Raw genomic sequence first — 17,542 nt, forward strand, 5'->3', positions numbered from 1 at the left:
TTTAAGATGCCATTCAGATTGGGCTTAGGGATTGCAGTATGTCAGGAGAGACTGTAGCACTTCTTACACAGTATTGTGGGGATTATGAGCTGCACAGGTAGTATTTTGATGCAAGGTAAAACAGCAGTACAGTAAAGACAATAACAGGATTTTACATATAACAATTGGAATAAAATTGTCCCTGTCCATTCTGAGGAGCAACACAGAATGTGACAGCCAGAACAGTAGCTCAGGAGGCAAACATGCAGTCATTAAGTAAAGCTACTAGTGCAGAGTACCTGGAATAGCCTATTCTCAACTGCTTTTACTAATTCAAGGAACTGGACTCTATTTTAAAGGTAGAAAGATAGTGATTATAAAAGGCCACAGGAAAAAACCCCACCTCTTATAAAGATTACAGAAGGGCCACTTAGAGTCTGATAAACTTGAATGAAGAGCCAGAGAGATCTTTTTGTTGGACTCAGAAGTGCAGCAGGACTGAAGTTTTATGCCTTTGAAAAAAAATATGGTAGAAGTCAAGCAAAAGATTTAACGTTGGTAGTTCAGGATATATTAGTCTTGGAAAACAGAGTAGCTATAGATTTCCTTAGTACTCTAAACAGCTCTTTCTACTTTCCTGATGCAGTCTTTCTAAAAGATAACATAGCTTACCAGTAAAGATACGTATTAGATTTTACTATGGTTTTACAAAACATAGTATATCTAATATCTGATAACGTATGAAGAGTGCTAGCAGGCAAGGGAGTCAAGTCAAGCAGTTGACTCTCAAATTAGAATTTACATGTGTAATCTCTAATCCCTGTTACCTCCCCTCTACAACAGTCAGGTGAAAAATGTTGTTGAACCATCTGAGCACCTTGTGGGAAAGGTTGCACGGTCAGATATTGATCTGTATTTACCACCATTAAGTAACAGGGTGGTATCAGCAAGATGGAGGTTGTCACTGGCTGAGAAAAAAATGTCTGTAGGAATGGAAACCCATATCAGAATCACTGGGGACTTGCAGAAGTACTGAGAACCAGATAAGGCCAAGCCATAAAAAACCCAGCGTGATTTAGAGTCTGTGAGCAACTGCTCAACTGAGGGAAGTGCAAGTGTGAATTAGCCATCACAAAAAACTTGATGCCCAAAGGTCTGTGCCGTGATCTTCTGCTCACCCATAGTAAGTACACAGTGGAGAAGAGGTGGAGGAGGTGAACCTCTTTCAGTGCTCCAGATAAAAGGATGGCAGTGGACTTGCTATTTTGCCCCAAACTGGAAAGGCTGAGAGCAGTCAAACTCTGAAGATAGAGGAGCTCCCATGGCAAAATGTATCATGAATGGACCACCTGCCCCTGATTTCAGTAGGGCTTATCTGCAGAAAAGCCCATGGGTAAGACACATCCAAGACTCAGTAAACACCATTTTCAAGTTGAGTTGCTTATGAGTTACGTTGTAAGTGTAGGTAGCTTGTGTTCTGTGAGACTGGGTTGGAAACTTCATTTTTTTCCCTAAGCTTTTGCTTGACAGGGTGAACTTAGGCTAGAGAAGCCCTTGTTATGGCCATGTTAGAAAACAGACCCTGTATGAAGCAACTCCACAACCTTTCTAACAGGGACTGGAGAACATCATGGCCTGAGGTGCATCACCCCACTTCAGTTATGATCTGAGCTTTGAATTCAGGGCAGGCTTTTTAAACAAGTGTGGCAGTCAGTAAGAAACCACAGCAGTGAGACAAGATGGGGGCAGCAACAAAGAGGGCTGGGAGTTTTGGAGAAGAGAAGCAACAAAGCAAGAACTAAAAGCAGGAGGCAGATGGTAAGCTGTGTGAATGGGGAAGTGGGAAGATGCAAAAGGGGAATATAGCAAGTAGGGACAGTTTGCAGCCCAGGCAGGCTGAAGCAAATTACCCTCTTCCCTGCTGGAGGACCAGCACAACCAGAAAAGGTCTCATGGCCACTCAGAATTGCCTGAGAAATAGCTCACATAATATAAATCCTATCAGGACCCAGTGTAATGAGAATGTATGCTGTGGCCGTGCCCTGTGTGTGCAAACGAATGAGCCTCATATTCCCCCCAGGAAAGGATTCCCCTTGCTACTGTGTCTGTGCTGAAGGACAAGCCTCCTGCTCAGCTCCTGCCCTACTGTGCAGGGCTCTGAAGTGCAAACATCATTTCTGAAAGAGCCCCCTCATCCTTTTCCCATCCTCCCTGAGGTAGCAGAACCCTACAGAAAGAGGCGGAGAGATGGAGCAGTCTCTGATGCTTTGTATCCTTGTGGAGGGAAAAATGGTATCATGCATTTCCTTCCTTGCCCGCCGGCCCACATGGGTGCTGTGCAAACCTAGCACAGATGGGTCACTTGGACGTGACCAAGCCCAGGGCCCTGGAAGTTTCACAGAAAAAAACAGTCTCACTGAGCAATTCTTTCCCATTAACGTCTTCCTCAAACTCAGCAAAGGGAACAAGAAACACCAGATGGGTGCCTGCCTTCCCTCAGCCACACTGCACATGAAGAAGGAAACTCATGTCAAGAGCACCTCTTGGTGGTGTGAGAGGACATCAAAGCAGTAACAGATCTGTATGTACTCAGTTAGGGGTTACAGGCCTATTTCCTGAAGTTTCCTTCCCTTTACTGCAGCATGTATGACCAAGAGGTTTTAATGTAGCAGGTGTCAGTTGTTCCCAGAATGATTACAATATGTGTTATTTGACTATAATATCCCATTTTAAATAATTTAAATATGATGAAAAAAAACCACCCTGAAAGCCTTTATGTCGATACCTATTGTCCCTCTCAAGAGGCACTGGCCCACCAGTGGGGTGGAGGGATGTTTATAGATTCACAGCACAGACCTCTGACTTGGACAAGAACTGACTATTCATAGCAGTAGAAGGCAATTACTTTCCAAAAGTAATTTGCCCAGAAGGGGAATGGAGATGTACCTTCTTGCCAGGACTTCCACAGCTCATTGTTGGCCATAAAGAACTAAAGTGTCTTTGACATGGGGTCCACCTGGACATGGGGTCTCAATCACATCCCCTCCTCCCTGACCAATTTTAACTTGTCTTCTTCCCCACTCCTTTCCAGCCCTACAAGCCCATATGCCAGACTACAAGGACAAAAGCACACACTGGCATTCAGCAGGTCAGTGGTCCTTGTTCATCCTTGCCACCAGGTCCTACTGTGCCACTGCTGGTTTTCCATCCAGTCTCCCTTAGCCTGAATCCCATTCCTAACTCCGGTATCCTCACCTGACAATCTTTCCCAGGTAAGACTCAATGTATTCTCCAGCCCTCCCCAGCTCTTTTCCCTTTGGTCCCCATCCTTCCCACCCCAGGTTTTCACTCCCTGTTCTTCCCACCCTGTTTCTCCCCAGGCATATAAGGGTTATTGGAAACCTTCAGAGAAAAGATCTAGTGAAAATGGAAATGTTCCTTTGGAGAAGCTGATTCCAAATGCAGTTTCAACAATGCCCAGAAAGGGGTTAGTTTCCTGCTTGCCTGTCCCAGGCTGCCTGCCCAACCTAGAGCTCCCTGAATCCCTAGGGACTCCACTAACTCCAGCTCCCTGGCCCCTCACTTGTCACACCGATGTCTCCCACAGAGAGCTCTCAGTGTGTCCAGTTGTCCAGGGAGCTGTAATGGCTGTTCTCCAGACACCTGTAACATTCTCTAGAGGCAGATATACCTGCCTTTTCTTCTGACTGAGTCCCTATCTCCTGGCCCACTATATTCTGTGCCTGCTGCCCTTTCCAGCTCCTGCTGCTGCTCTCCCTGTAGCAGCCTTTGTCACTCTCCCTTGTGTCCTTCTCTGACCTGTATTCCTATGGCCTGTTCCTGTTCTCGCTTGCAGAGGAGTCAGTGGGTTTCCGTCCTCCCCCTCCCATACCACCCACAGAGGGAACACCTAGTACAGATGTAGGCTTTGTGCTTCTGAAATAGCTCCAAGACTTGGAAACATTCCACAGTTGAAGGTTTCTGGGTTGCGGCCAGCGCTGAGTGGCGGATGGGAGAGGTCTCCTCCTAAGCAGGTCAGTTGCAACAGCCTCCCGTGGCTGCAGCAGCACAAAGGTCAGCAACCTCTGGAGAAACACTTTCCCTCAGAGTTCCTTCCTTCAGGAACATCCCAGCTGAAAACCCACTGTTCTTGGTCTAACTGGCCTCCTGACAAAGCCTGGAAATTCTAATTAATTTTGTGTCACTACATCCCTTCTGTAAAATGCATCTCCTGGCCATCCACTCATCTGTTCAGGCTGGAGCACACAGATGTGCACACATATGCACTTTTCCAGGTGTAGCATTACATGGCAGGAGAAGAAAAGAAGAGGAGGCAGACCCTCATTTTGAGAAGGGAAAGGAAGGAGTAAAGCCTACTGGGATTTTTCTGTTCCTTGCCTCTTCTTTCTTAGGGTGATTGCTTCCTTCTTCGCCTTGCTGCTTAGCTCTAAAATTCTTTTATCTTCTGAGGACAATGAGGACAGGCTGAAAGAATTGAGGTTTAGCCTGGAGAAGGGAAGGATCCGGGGAGACCTTATTGCAGCCTTTCAATACATAAAGGGGGCTTATAAGAAAGAGGAGGACTGACAGACTTTTTAGTAGGGCCTGTAGGGATAGGACAAGGGGTAATGGTTTTAAATTAAAAAAGGGTAGATTCAGACTAGATATAAGGAAGAAATTTTTTATGATGAGGGTGGTGAAACACAAGAACAGGCTGTCCAGAGAGGTGGTAGATGCCCCATCCCTGGAAACATTCAAGGTCAGATTGGACAGGGCTCTGAGCAACGCAATCTAGTTGAAGATGTCCCTGCTTATTGCAGGGTGGTTGGGCTAAATGACCTTTAAATGTCCCTTCCAACTGAAACCATTCTATGATTCTATGACAAGATGGAAGAGGTCTGATGGCAGCTCCCACTGGCTGCTTTTGCAGAGAAGTAGGGAAGAGGGTGGATAGGGAGAAGCTGGTTTGCAGGGGCTCCTTTCATCTACCAGTCTTGGCTTTCATAGTACTGGTAGGGGAGAGAAAACAGTTCATTGCATCCCCTGATGCATTTGCTCCACTTCTTGGTAAACACACAGGTTTACCTTTATATATCTTTATATAAGAAGTATATCTTCTTTCTATATCTTCTTATACTAATCTTACTATCTTACTTATACTATCTTCTTATACTAATCTTCTTATACTATATATAAGAAGTATAACTTCTTTATACTAGTAGTCTGGGCAGGTGGGGAAATGCTGCAGGACCTACCACTACAGGAGAGGAGGGACAGAGCAGCTGTGGGGTGGCTGCTGCTTCCTAGAGGCTGCTTAACTTCCTTGTTCAGCCTTCACAGAAAACATTGTTCCTTGTGACATTTCACCATTGACACTCAGGGGCACTGGGAAGACCTGAAAAATCTTCATTACCCCATGTCACCCCACTACTCCCACCTCAGATTCCCTTCCCTGCTTACACCTCCTCCAAAGTTTGGATGATAAAGTAGGGAGGAAGAAAGCTACCCCTCTGCTTTCTCACCCTGCTCCTAATTCTTATTCAGCTCCCCTATAAAAGCAGTTTGGTGCCCCCAGCCGTTCACTGGGATGGGGTGGGACACGCACGGAGAAAAAAAAAACAAAACTACAGCAGTGATCATCCCAACTATGAAATCATGCATGCCCCGCCTTCAGCTAACGGCCTCCACTGCAGAGCTGCTGCTGTGGTGGGAGAGGAGGAGGGACCAGAGGGTGATCGTCGAGTAAAGTTCCCTCTTCCACTTCCTCCCTCCCTGCAACCTGCCGCTCACTGCAGCACAAGGGCTGATACCCAAATTTGCCCGTCTTTCCCTGCTGTTTGCCGTGGCGTGACTTTCCTTTGCCCCAGGTGCTGTTCTCCACCACGGGTCCAGAGACATGCAAGCCATCAAGTGTGTCGTGGTGGGAGATGGGTAGGTACCCCACTGGTTTGCTGTGGATGCAGGGAGGGAGGGGTGGTGACAAGGGGCAAGAAGGAAGGTGGCTTCTTGGTGAAACTTCCCCAGCTTTACTTCTGACCTCCTGAGACTGTGTTCCTTCTCTGGCTCGCTCTTTCCTCCCCTTGGCAAGGGTGTAGAAGCAGGCATCTTGAAGGGCATATACAAAAGGGGCATGGAAAGTGGAGCAAGTCTGTCCCACACACAGGAGGTGGTGGTGTTACTGCCAGATTCAACCTGTAGGCAGAAGTCAGACTTAAAACCCGAGAGATGCAAGCGCTCTCCTGCAGGTGAATGGCTCCTTGAAAGCCATCTGCTCACTGGGACTGACTGGGAGAGGGCACAGCACAATGGTCCTGATGAGATGTCCACCAGTATCTCTGTGTTCAGCTTTTCTTGGCACATTATCTCTGTACTGGGGTATGGGGGAGACTGTATGACAAGGGGTTTCTGTGGGCACAAGGAGGAGGAGATGTTTCCACTGAGATAGGCACAAGTATATGCCACTTTGGGAGTGGGAGATAACACAACCTTGTCTTCACAGCATGATGGCGTCACTGCCCATGTCCTGTGATCCCTGGAAACGGCCTGATCTAAGCCATCAATAAGTGAAGCAGTCAGTACTGCTGGGGGCAAGAGGGATGGGGTGTACAAGGCCTCTTGTTGCCCTGTGGGATGAGTAGATGCAGAGGAGGGAAGGAAGGACAGTCTACATTTGGCACGGAGTAGGTTAATTAATTTCCCAGCTAGGAGCTGGCCAGACTGTTATCTGGGGCAGCTATCAGGTAGCAGATGAAGAGACATTTGCAGCAGCCCTGCTCCCCACAGTCACTTCCTCCTTCAAAACTCACCCGGGGAAGAAGATGTCTGCAAACATAACAGTACATGCATATTCTCAAGGGATGGGGCAAGGGGACAGGGAGAAGGGACAAAGAAGGACAGAGCCCCAAATAAACACCATTACCTCTAAGAAAAGTTCCCTGAAGTTTGCAGGCTAGAGCTGGATGAACAACTCCACTGGGCATTTATCTGTTGCCCTGTGAACCCCCCAGCTTCCCCCTCACATATTGCACCAACCTTGTAGTCATCCCTCAAGGCAGCATTCCCCTCATTTCATGGCTAACCCCACAACACATCCTGCTCTCAAGCCCTCTGACGTCAACTCTTCTTAAATATCTTCTGTTCTGTCAATTTGCTTCTCTGTACACTGCATTTCCGCTCTCACCATCTTGCAATACGGCAGTCCAGCCACCCCCATCACTCTGAGCTCTTGGTTCACCACTCTTTACCTCCCTCCCTGCCATAACAACCATGTCTCCCTCTCTTGGCTCAACCTTACCGACCACAGGACCACCTGCTGTCACTCAGCTAAGCTGCTCATGTTGCCCTATAACTGTTCTGGCCCCGTAGCTCCCTCCAGCACACATCACTAACTGCTTTACACTCCCTGAGTTCAGTCCCAGGAATGTGCAGGTGCCACTCATCTCACCTCTTCTCTCAATAGTTTTGTTGTAACCTTCACCCCTTCACTGTTTGTGCTCCTCTCTGTTCAACAATACTAATTCAGAATCACCCCCCTTCCATGACTGACCTACCCACAGCCCTGTAGATCTCCTGAGCCATTACCTCTAGAGCTTCAGGAAGTCTCCATGGCCGTCCCTCAGTATGTCTATGATAAGAGGGAAGCAAGGGAGCTGGCGAAAAAGAAGGGACAGAGGGAGGAGGATCTAAGACAGGGAGGTGGCAGGAGGAAGAAACAAGTGTCAGAGCATGCTGAAGAGCTCGGTTTCCTCCTCAGCTGCCCCACACTGCAGTGACAAAGGCAGGTGCCTTGTGACTAGGGTGAAGGTGACAGCTCTGCCTGCCAAGGGCATACAAAAAGGCAGGGCTGCAGCTCTGCAACAACGGACTTTGCAGGTACAGCTGAGATGGTTAGAGCATCCTCAGCAGCGGGACTCCAGCCTTTACCCCAGGAAAGACATCTCCCTCATCCTGTGGCTGTGCTCATAGGCTGGGGAGGCAGGTTGCTCTTACCACCTCCATTTAATGTGCTGTAACTTAAACATGGCCAGGCTTTCCCAGGCCACACACAGACCTGAGAATCAACAGCCCAGCAGGAGAAGGATTCTCCTTCCCACACCTGTCCTGGCTGCTTTATCTTCTTCCAGTTTCTCTCCACTCTTTTTTTCCCTCACCACAGGCTTCACCTTGCCCATGACACCTTCCTGTCCCCATAATAGCCCTACTGCCCATTTTCCCATCTCCATCCCACCAGTGCTCTCACCCAGTCTGGACTGTGCTGCTACCCTGGCTTATTTGTGCTCCACCCTACTGCAGCATGGGTGTGGGGGAGGCTGAGGAGGGAGGAAGCACCAGCTTCTAGCTCAGAAACACTACCAGCAGCCTCTGTCAGCCACAGGGAGAGGCACCTTGCTGGCTGCTTACAGCTCTCTCTGCGGGTGCTGCTGCAGCTTACGGCAGACAGGCAAGACTGGAAGATGGTATGGCTGAGTCAAGAAGACGTGCTATCAGCCCCTGGCCCCAGTGCCTGCAGAAGTAGGCAGGAGTGCCTGTATTCAGGGGCTGTAGCTGTCTGGGCAGCTTTGTCATGGCACTCCTGCACCAAATCAATACACCTACCCTGGCTGGGAGCGTATTGCACTGTGCATGCGCTGCAAAATGGGTTCTCACCTCCATCTCAGAGTCGATGCGTTTTAGCTGAGTGATCTCTGTACCAGACCATAAAAACAAGCCTTTGTACTCGAAGACAACAAACATTTCTGGGTGACATCCTGTCTTTCTTCCTGTCGGTTGCCTAACCTATGGTTATGAGCTGTCTGGTCCTGTGGATGTGTTTCTGCTTCCAGGGGTCTCCTGACAGGGCTAGCTTAGAGGTGTGGAAGGATTGCCCCATCCCCATCTCATCCTAGCAAGTCTTCCTGCACTACAATGAATTCCTGCTATTTTTTCTTTCTCTTGCAGAGCTGTGGGGAAAACCTGTCTTCTTATCAGCTACACCACCAATGCTTTCCCAGGAGAATACATCCCTACTGTGTAAGTAATCATAAATAGGGACTGGGTGGGTGGGAGGCATGGAAAGCAGGATGTGTAGGGGTGCAGAAACCCCTTGTTGTGTACTCTGAAGGCAGGGTCACAATCTCCATGCCAGCAGAAGAAGGGCTGCCAAACCAGTGAAGGTGCCTCTACACTTCGGATCTGTCATCTTTCAGCAGAAGCACAAGTGGCCCTATAAAACTCTAGTATAAATGGGATATTTGGAATACACAAAACAAACCAGGGGTCTATCTGCCTGTTAAGTTTTCAAGTAGTAGATGGGGTCCTGCTAGGCAAAACAACCAGGCACCAGGCTACAAAAATTGGGCCAGACCCGAGAGAAGGTGGTTAGATGGACAGGGGTCCCCACTTCCTTCCTTGTTCAAGGTATCCACTGTCACTGGAGAAGGCACTGGTAACCCTGAGGGTAAGAGTGTAGGATTCAGCTCAATGCCAGAGCAGATGCAGTATGCAATCCAGCAGATGTGTGCATGAGGCTGGCACAGACCTGCAGACTATTGGAATAAGGAGCAAGCTTAGGGTTGCTTTAGTTTGAATGGTCAGATGCATTTAGCTCCCCACAGTGCATGGGATATGTCTGGGGATGCACACCACACATACCATATTACTGGGATGTGGAGCATGACTACATGCTCCCTGAGGTGGGAAAAGGAGCTAGGCACAGTGTGCCAGACTTCCACCTCAGGTTCAGATTCCTTGGGAAGGACAGGTGTGCAGGAAAACCTCAGAGCTTTTTCATCCAGACCAATTTGCAATGGACCTTGCATAAAAATGGCTGTGGCAGCAAGAACCCATCTTTTCTCAGAAGCTGGTTTGTGGAAGGGCACCTTCCCTTCCTAGCATGTAGCCATGAAGTGGCTATGCATTTTGTGTGTCACACACCATTTCTCCTTCTGTCTGAAGCTTGTGTCTGGAGATGTGAAAGGGAGTAATTTTGTACTCCTGGACTGCATGGCTTATCATGGCAACATATGCCATGAGCACATTCACAAGGTCATTGTGTTGGTTCCTTCCTATCACTGGTTTCCCTCACCTTAGCCTGAAAAAAAAATATATACCAAAAGGAACAGGAAATAAAATTTTCTGGGATGAGGGGAAGAACATCTCTGTTGGTTTAATATCCTTTTTTCCCATCAAGTCTTTACTCCCAAGCATTCAATCCTGATAGCTGTTCTCAAATATTTCATGCTGGGTTGCCAAAGAGTAAGAAGACACACCTTGGGATATTGGCCTCAGTTCCAGTAGGGGTGCTGAGGAGTGCAGGGCTCTGGGGGAGATACAGAGGCATGGGTTCTACTTCTTCTTCACTTTTAAGAATATAGGTGAGTTTTAAAGCACAAAAGAAAGACAGGGGCTTGGCTAGAGCAGACACAGTTGTGGGAATGATACTGGAGAAAGAAGTGGGAAACTGAAGGAAAAGAAGTGGAAAACTGAATGGTTTATGGATCTGCACACAAGGTGGCAAAGGTGGAGCTGCAGCCAGGCACCTGTCCAGGACAGCTGGACAGGGTGATGTGGAGGATGTTGATGCTGAGTGGAAAGTCCATCACGTAGAGGTTCACCCCAACCAGCATCACCTAGGTCAGCTCAGAAGAGGAATCACTACCCTTTGCTCCTGGGTGCACCTGGTGAACCCCACCTACACTATTGAAAGGGCTCCCTCTTCTTCTGTTTGAGCCATGGCCTACATCTCTGAATTTCAGGTTCGATAACTATTCCGCCAACGTGATGGTTGACAGCAAGCCTGTAAATCTGGGGCTATGGGATACTGCTGGACAAGAGGATTATGACAGGCTGAGGCCACTCTCTTACCCGCAGACGGTGGGTCACACTCTATGCCCCTCCTCCCTTGTTCCTCCCTCAGATGTACCCCCGTTCCCTGCTGCAAAAATCAACATTTGTCATAAAACAGTGACAGGACTGTTCCTGTCTCTCTCTGCCCTTTTCTGAGAATACCTCTGTTGATATACAAGTGCCTTGCAACCCTAAAGGTAAAAGACATCTAAGGGTATTTTCGAGCCTTTTCTAAACTTCATTACTAGTATAACTTAGACAGAAAACCGAGTTCTTCGAAGATACTTATGAGCCCAGGTGACACTGATTTCAGTGTGGAACAGATGCCTTACACAGCCCTTGTGAAAAACCCTCCTTTTGCAAAGTTAAAGTGGCTCAGGGAATTTAGGAGCTGAGGTAGAAGCTTCTCACGTTTCTGTGAACCCACTATTCTGGCTTCTGCCTTTTAAAAGAGATCTGATATGTGGACACACGTACACGTATTTGATCTGCTGATGCAACTAAGCCTAAGCCTCTAGCAGAACAAATGGATGTCTCAGATACTATGTTCACTAGTTTTTCATCATGTTGACAGAGTGTTTTCAGGGTTTAAAGATCACCTTCCCTGGAGGATGTTGTTCCAGGCAGTCTCTTGGCAAGCTCAGAAAGACCCTGCTGCCTCAGGCGTTGGTCTGAAGGTTGCCATTACAACCAAAAGGGCTAGGAATTGAGGGCACTATTTGTTTCAGCTAGGCTCAGCCACCTAAAAGTCAGACACCGGGTATAAGCTGTTTGCCTAGGCTCCTTCTGCAGTCAGTGCAAGCAGGCATACTTCTCAGCTTGCACCCACCTTGGGACACATCCCAGGGATAGGAGGGGAAACTGTTTTCCAAGATTTTTGCCTCTAGTGATTGTAGAAGTAGGGTAATGGATAGGATGTGGGCCTGACACCCTTGTTTTAGCTAGGTGAAGTTGGATGAAATAAATATAACCCTGAAGAGCTGGGGATTTTTTTTGTTTTGTCTTGTTTTGTTTTTTAATGGAAGTCTGAATTCTGCCATGCCTAGGATAAGCGTTTACATGGATAACTGAAACTCCACCTCATTTGCATCCTGTGTGTGCACTTTTTGGGCTGATCCTAGCTCTGCCTCAACAGCAGGCAAAATGTTTCTGGCCTGAAAGCTCTCTGGTGTTCTGTGAGAAATGAGCAGGACGCTGTCAAGCTGTTTCCCATGAGGATGAGTGTGCCTACCGCAAAAACCCCATCCTCATAGTTAAACATTTGGCTCTTCTGATAATGGTGGCTATGGTTACCATGAGTCAGGGGAGCAAATATCCTTCTCTCCTCTAGAGGCAATAAGCAGCAGTCAGGACTGTGTTACATTACATTCCCTAGCATGACCCTCTGCTGCAGAGGGAGGGTGCTGCCCACCCAGCTCTTCTCTCCCCTCCCTGCCCCCTGTCATGCAGTTCCATGCTCTCATCCTAACTCTGCACCGTGGTTGTATGCCTGCAGGATGTCTTCCTGATCTGCTTCTCCCTTGTCAGCCCAGCATCTTATGAAAACGTCCGTGCTAAGGTGAGACAGAGTATCCTGGTCCATCAGGGGTTGAGCAGCATGAGACTGGTGTGGTCTTGCAAAAATAGTGACTGTGGGTGGAGAATGCTAATAGGACGTCTAGATTCAGAGAGGTAATATCTTTTTGGGGGTCAGTCAGAAGGAACTAAAATGTCAGCCTTCTTCTGATTTCTTTTCTGGGTCATCTCAAAGAAGGTGGACAACCCTATTAAAGGGCTAGTATTCATCTTGCTGGGCTATTGAGCTGTGAGACCACAGGCTTATATTCTCTGGCATCTTTCAGCCAAGACTGTTATAGCACAGACACGCAGGACCAGTCCATAGGGTATGAGAAGCAGGTACCCACAGCCTTTGGATGGGAAGTGAGGGAAGAAGGGAGACATTGATGGAAAGGAGAACAATATAGTATTTCCCTCCTACCACTTTCAGGTCCCTCCCTGGGTTTTAGGGAACCATGAAGGGTGGAGAGCAGCTTGTGCTTTTGCTTAACAGAATTTGAGCTCCATGTCAGGGATTTTGCCTGAGGAACCAGCAACAGGGGCTGGGCTTGGCCAGGCTAGAGTGCCCCACACTGGATGGAAGGGCTGTGAGGAAGGACAGGGTGTTAGCTATCTTGCTGACATTTTTTCAGGAGTGTGTGTTTGTTTCTCTTGTGCATGCCCGTATGTGTGACTTCTCACATCTTTGCCATTTTGCTCCCTTATTAGTGGTTCCCCGAGGTGCGGCACCACTGCCCTAGCACTCCCATTATCCTTGTGGGCACAAAGCTGGATCTTCGTGATGACAAGGATACCATCGAGAAGCTGAAGGAGAAGAAGCTATCCCCCATTACATATCCTCAGGGCCTTGCTCTGGCCAAGGAAATTGGTATGTGCTTGGGGCAACCTCTTGGACCTACTGAAAGGAGAGAGGCAGAAGATAAGGGCTTTCCCTAAACCTAATGAGGCTTTCCTAGTGGTACCTCACAGTAATATCTCTGAGGGACACAGGGAGACACATCAAGGGTCATGGGACAAAATGCACCTCAGGAGGCTCAGGAAGGAGATCTGCTCCTTGAGGAAGCCTTACCCCTCAACCCTCTCTTTTCTGCCTCTCTCTGGCCACCATCCTACACACACACACACAAATATACACTTGTACATTCCCCTCCCCTTTTACTCTGCTGTTTCTATTTGGGCCAATATTTTTCTGTGAAAGCCGCAGCTGCTCTGTGGGCAGAGGCCTCTCCTCCACATCCGGGAAGAGACGGAAGAGTGAGTTTTCTAACATCTCTCAGGAAGAGTTGCAACTGCAACTTCCTGTCCTGCCTCTGACTACTGAGGCTTGTTCATGCAAACTCAGGTATGCATGTCTCACCCCACCATTCACCTCAGGGGCATCAGCTCCCTCCCTTATTTCAGGACATACACAAATGCCTGTTCCAGGTAAACTCTTCTCTCAGATGCAGCAAGCAGAGACAGCAGAGAGGGAGGGAAACACAGCTTGAGGGAAAAGTTTTCACATGGGAGTTTGGAGGAGAGGGCTTCTGGCCAGGATAACATAGCCAGCCTCATGTGATGGCTTTGCTCTGGCTATAAGGGTGGAGAATAGGCAAACCCTGGTCTTGCACAGCTGCCAAGCTTTGCCATGATGTCAAGACTGCCAGAGTGAGCAAAGTGTATCCTGACAATGCTTAATGGCTTTGATCACCTAAGCTGTGTTTACTCAATTCAGGCAAGAGCCAGGAGCCTTGCTTTCCAGCACAAGGTCTATGAGAATCTGGGGGTAGAGTCCCAAAAGGGAGGTGCCATGTGATTTGAGATGCCACCAGAGATGCCTGAGGCAAGGCAGTCTGAATGACACTTGAAGCCTGAGGAGACTTGAGACCTCATCTCAAGACAAGACTCAGGGGGCATTCAGGTAGTGTGTATGTGCCTCAGGACACTGCAAAATGGACATTGAGGGAGGAGGGTGTTGTGGCTGTGAAGTGATGTGAGCCAGAAACATGTTAGTGATACAGGCACGTGCAACTCTTTCTGTTTGATGCGATCTGTGGTATTCCTCTTGCATGTTCATCTTAGCACCCTTGGCAGCAGACTCCTGTGTACCCTCACTGCCTACCCCAGTTCCTTTCCTCCCCATTACAGCACCTGCTTTCCTCCTGACAGACTCTGTGAAATACCTTGAATGCTCAGCTTTGACGCAGCGTGGCCTCAAGACGGTGTTTGACGAGGCCATCCGAGCAGTCCTCTGTCCACAGCCCACCCGGACAAAGAAACGTGCATGCAGCCTCCTCTAAGTAAGTAAATCTGAAAGGGATCCCTGGGAGAGACACCAGTGGCACTTTCCTGCTCATGAGCCCAGATGGTCAGGGCCACTGGGTTCCTATGACCTGCTGTGCCTGGTGGATGGGTCACCCTCAAAAAGAGAGAGGGGGACAGCAGTCCTATTTGGGGAAAGGACAGGACATGGTATGATGGAGCACATGGACCCCTGAACCACTTCCCCCTACTTCCTGCTTGCCCATGGGCAGGTTTTCCCCCATCTTCTGGTGCAGGGCAGCCCAAGATTTTCCACCTCTGCCCTCATAGAGAAGAAGTCTGTCACCTTGTGCCACAGAGAGAACTGTGCCTAGGCTGTGCTGGGGATGACCTGCTGTGAAAGCTGTGAAGCTGCAGCCTTTGCCTATAGAAAACAAAAACAAACCAACAAACCAAAACTGTTTGTTATTCATGGCAGTTGCCCAGTGGCCCTTCCTCTTACCAGGCCCTGCTCACCTCAAGGGGGTTTTTGTGTTGCTGTTCATTGGCAGGCAGCAGCTTCTGCCCCAAGACTACTTTACTCCTCGTATTATCCCCACCTGCCCTTTCCCTTCAACCCAAGGCAGCACAGGGAGAAGAGAGGCTTCAGGAGGAGAGGCAAAGTTAGCCAGAGGCTGGGGAGAGAGAAGAGTGAGAGATTTCTAGCTTGGACCCTGCCCCTTTGTTCTCCCACTACCCCTAGGGCAGAGGGAGGGAGAACAGGAAAACGGCCAAGCTGGTTTCACACAGTCTGTCATGTTTTTGGCTACAGATCCCGGCCCCATCCTGATGCCAGGCTCTGTCCAGCATGCAGGAGAGCGATGACTCCAGCATCCCGGAGTTCAGAACCTTGTGATGGTCACTGCCCTTTTTACTTCTGCTGGCTTGAAAGACTGTTATGGGTCTGTAGTCCTGGTTTATCAGTTTGCACAACTTCCCCACACTCGCCCCACCCCAGCTGCCCCTTCCCTTCCTCACCAACACCCAAGGTTACAATGCAGTGACTAAGACTCAATAAACAGACTGTACATTCTTGCTACGTCCGTGATGTGTTGCACCCTGGGGGACACAGCCCTGAAGCAGTGAGCAAGGGGATGGCTGGGGTGGAGGCACCTGCCAGGGGTGCCCCTCCTTTGGCAGTGACAACCCAGGCAGCACCACACTGAGCTTGGTACCGGGGAGCCCCAGTCACTATAGGATGAAGAGATGAGGCCTGATGCATGCATCTTGTTGCTCAGTTCTCAGCTAACCTCCCTGCATTCCTCAGTAAAGTGCAAATATCATGTGCCAGCCAAAGGCAGCAGGGTGATTATACCTTGGCTTTTGCCCTTCTTCTTGTCACCATCCATGTGTTCAAAGGAAAGGTTGTATCTCCTCGGAGACACACCGAGGATGAGACGCAGGCTTTGGGAGGGGACATCCGGGCCCAGACTCCTCTCCATAGGGACTGCCCCTGCAGTTTGCTGGGGATACCCTTTCACAAAAATATTTCTGCATTAACGGTCCTAAGTTCACGTCACAGGCAGTCATATCAGTACCGGCACTCACTCACACTGCCAGGCACAGGCAGAGAGAGAACAGAAAGGAGGAGGGCGGGGGGGGGGGGGGAAAAACAGAGGAATGAGTCACCAGTCCAGACAAATTGCCTCCAAGTCACTAAAATTAAGCTGAAGAGAGTGGTCCCAGCAGTACTATGGATCTGGCAGCTGTAAGAACCTGCCTTCCTGATGCATTGCAGGGACTTGAGAGCAAGGAGTGTTACAGGGTGGCTGCTACTGCTACTGCTTGCAGGAGGGAGGAATGCTCAGGGTGCAATGATTAGCACTGCAAAATCCTGCAGTCATAGGAGGGCACAGAGACACTGTGGAGTTGAGCAAGCTTACCACTTCCCGACACAGCACCTCTTCAGAGTTTCAGAGACTTCTTCCTACACTGAGGAGGTGCATGGGGAATGTGAGCAACAACCCACCACAGAGAAGCCCCTGAGGGCTTCCCACTGCCAGGGAAATTTCTGCAAAGTCAATTCATGGTCAAATCTGAGTAAGGCAGTTAATTCAGTGATGTGACACATTACCCACTGATAATGTGCAGAGCAACCCTGGAGGACATCCTGTGGCAGCAAGTTCCACAAATGTCTGCATTGCACGTGGGCCACCAGATGAATTGCCCAAGCCTCATCCACAGGTAATGTATATTGTGTCAACATAAGTCCAGAATAGCAGAAATGAAGTCTCTGGTGTGGGAATGTACATGCAGCAGGGCAAGGGACACAAAGCCCTTGAGACTGGGATCTAGCCTGCCTTAAAAATCCTAAACGTTACTCAAACCAATGAATTCCCAGTGGGTTATTACTTCCTCTCCAGTTTTCAAGCCTTGGCTTTTGCCTTCTCAGTCTGCCCTGTCCCTTATCACATACAGCAATGCAGAGAGGAGAGGCTCACCCTCTGCATGAAATAAAATTCATGTGTCTGCCTCCCTGTGGAGGCGTACAGGCTGAGCTGTCCTTGCAACACAATTCAAGCAGTTTGCACAACCCTGTTGGATCTGAGGCAGAGAATGGGGCAGGTTTTTGAGCACTGAGGAAGCGGGCTGGAGACCTGGAAGTTGTGATCCTGTGACTGTGCTTATGTTAACAAATCCTGCAAGGGGTAGGTGGCCTGGGTAAAGCTCTGCTATTACATGGCTCTCTTAGACACAAGCTCAAGGGGTCCCTGCATGGTGCTGCAGATACCTGCCCTGCCATGACAAAGATAGCCACTGGGTGCTGCCCACGCTATTCCTTCCCCAGTAAGGTCTCTTCTCTCCTGTGTGTCTCCAGAGAGCATTGTGGCTAAGACGTAGGCTAAAGCATCCGGACAACTTTGAAGCCTTGTACTGCCTTTGCCTGTTCACCTTTGAGCAG

General features: G+C 48.9%; 1 protein-coding gene across 1 annotated transcript; it reads left to right on the plus strand.

Annotated features, from left to right (window-relative positions):
• Nucleotides 1-5,701: 5,701 nt before the first annotated feature.
• Nucleotides 5,702-15,675, plus strand: RAC2 (Rac family small GTPase 2). Its single transcript, XM_064455080.1, has 7 exons — nt 5,702-5,910; nt 8,917-8,988; nt 10,713-10,830; nt 12,299-12,361; nt 13,069-13,228; nt 14,509-14,639; nt 15,413-15,675. Exons 1-6 carry the CDS (start codon nt 5,876-5,878, stop codon nt 14,637-14,639), a joined length of 579 nt encoding a protein of 192 aa, XP_064311150.1. The 5' UTR covers nt 5,702-5,875; the 3' UTR covers nt 15,413-15,675.
• Nucleotides 15,676-17,542: the final 1,867 nt, after the last annotated feature.

The sequence above is a fragment of the Phalacrocorax carbo genome, chromosome 1 (genome assembly GCF_963921805.1).
Source record: "Phalacrocorax carbo chromosome 1, bPhaCar2.1, whole genome shotgun sequence".
In the NCBI taxonomy this organism is placed as follows: Eukaryota; Metazoa; Chordata; class Aves; order Suliformes; family Phalacrocoracidae; genus Phalacrocorax; species Phalacrocorax carbo.